This window comes from Apaloderma vittatum, unplaced genomic scaffold (assembly GCF_000703405.1).
Source record: "Apaloderma vittatum isolate BGI_N311 unplaced genomic scaffold, ASM70340v1 scaffold36375, whole genome shotgun sequence".
In the NCBI taxonomy this organism is placed as follows: Eukaryota; Metazoa; Chordata; class Aves; order Trogoniformes; family Trogonidae; genus Apaloderma; species Apaloderma vittatum.
Window position 1 is genome coordinate 2141 of NW_009717157.1, and position 1780 is coordinate 3920.

General features: G+C 52.0%; 1 protein-coding gene across 1 annotated transcript; it reads left to right on the top strand.

Moving 5' to 3' along the window:
* Positions 1-31: 31 nt before the first annotated feature.
* Positions 32-1618, top strand: LOC104274233 (methyltransferase-like protein 7A). The gene is made up of 2 exons (XM_009869797.1): positions 32-526; positions 1382-1618. Exons 1-2 carry the CDS (start codon positions 32-34, stop codon positions 1616-1618), a joined length of 732 nt encoding a protein of 243 aa, XP_009868099.1.
* Positions 1619-1780: the final 162 nt, after the last annotated feature.

The following is a 1780-nucleotide window of genomic DNA, read 5'->3' on the forward strand; positions in this document are numbered from 1 at the left end:
AGGGGGTGCGTGTAACCGGCCGCTGGCAGCGATGGTGCTCGTCCCCTTCCTCCAGCGATGCATCCAGCTCCTCCTCCTCCCCCTCCACATTCTCGCCTGCCTGGGCTTGTGGGACCCCTTCTACAAGAAAGTCTTCCCGCACGTCATGGCGAAGGTGGCGCCCACCTACAACCGGAGGGTCTTCAAGCAGAAGCAAGAGCTGTTCAGCAACTTAAGAAAATTTGCAGCCCCTTCAGGCCAGCTCACATTACTGGAAATAGGCACCGGCACCGGCACCAATTTCCAGTTCTACCCGCCAGGCTGCCGGCTGACGTGCACCGACCCTAACCCCAATTTCAGCAAGTTCCTCCTCAAGAGCCTCTCGGAGAACCAACACCTCAAGCTTGAACGTTCATTGGTGGCTTCTGGCGAGGATCTGCGTCAAATACCGGACGGCGCCGTGGACGTGGTGGTGGGCACCTTGGTGCTGTGCTCTGTGACCGACACCGAGAAAGTCCTGAGAGAGGTTTTGCGAGTGCTCAGGCGGGTAAGCTGGGGGGATCCGGGAGGCCGAGCTGTGTCGTGATAACCCAAGTCGTGTGCACTGACCCACATTTAGGAAAAACGCAGCCACCCACCCCAGGCCAAGACCGAGTTGGAAAACAATCATCACGCAGGTGGTGCTAGGAGGAGGTGCAGGATTGCTGCAGCACAGCGGTGGAATCTGGGGAGGGGAGCAGGACGGGGTGTGCATTTTAACATGGGTAAATCATTAACAACAATTTAAGTTCATGGGTGCTGTGTGTGTTCTCTAGCGACCCTCTCTCTTTAAACTTTGTTCACCTAAGCACGTATTTCCATTATAAACTGAGGTGGCTCTCATGAAACGCCACATTTACAGATCACCCTTCCAATGCTTTTTTCCTCCAGTTACCTCAGAATAACCAGGGAAGAGTTTAAAATAAACTCAACACAAATCCCACCCACACAGGTGAGCTAAATCGGTGTAACTGGTCAGGGTCTCCAGGTGCAAACGAGATTTCAGCCCTGCACGTGGCTGAAAACCAAACTAACTCCTTGAGGCAATCTTGTACATTCTGATCAAGCAAAACCAGGGAAGAGGAAATAAGCTTCTTGCACAATCCTAGGTTGTGCCCATCAGTAAACATGTGGGCAGCCAGTAATAACCACCATCTGCAGCGGAAACAGAACGGGAGGCACCTGGGGAGACCTCACCGTTCAAAACAAACCTGACTGTGGCACGTGTAACCTCCAGAAAAGGTTTTCAGAGAAGGGATGAAAGGCAGCAAATTTACCAATATGCAAAAGGTAAAATTCTGCGTACCAAGGTGACCAGCCCTGAGTCCTTTTAATTTTACTTTTTTATGGCACTCTTTGCCAGGGTGGAGCTTTCTACTTCTTGGAGCACGTGGCTGCCGATCATTCCAGTTGGACCTACTTCTGGCAGAAGGTCTGCGACCCAGTCTGGAAGTATTTTGGAGATGGGTGCTCCTTGAGCAGAGAGACGCAGCAGGAGCTGCAGAAAACTAATTTCTCGGAGCTGAATTTGAGGCGCATCCACATCACACCGTACTGGATTCCTACTAGTCCTCATATCATCGGGTACGCCATCAAATAAATGACGCCGAGCGTTGCAGGCCACAGGACGCCCCTTCACTACCACTTTCACGTTTTACAGAAGGTTTTTCACCCCCCCCAGTTACCTCATATCCAGCAGCTGCCTCCCCGGAATAAAAGAATGAGAAACTTCCTGAGCATGCACAGCTCATTCCAACAGGGC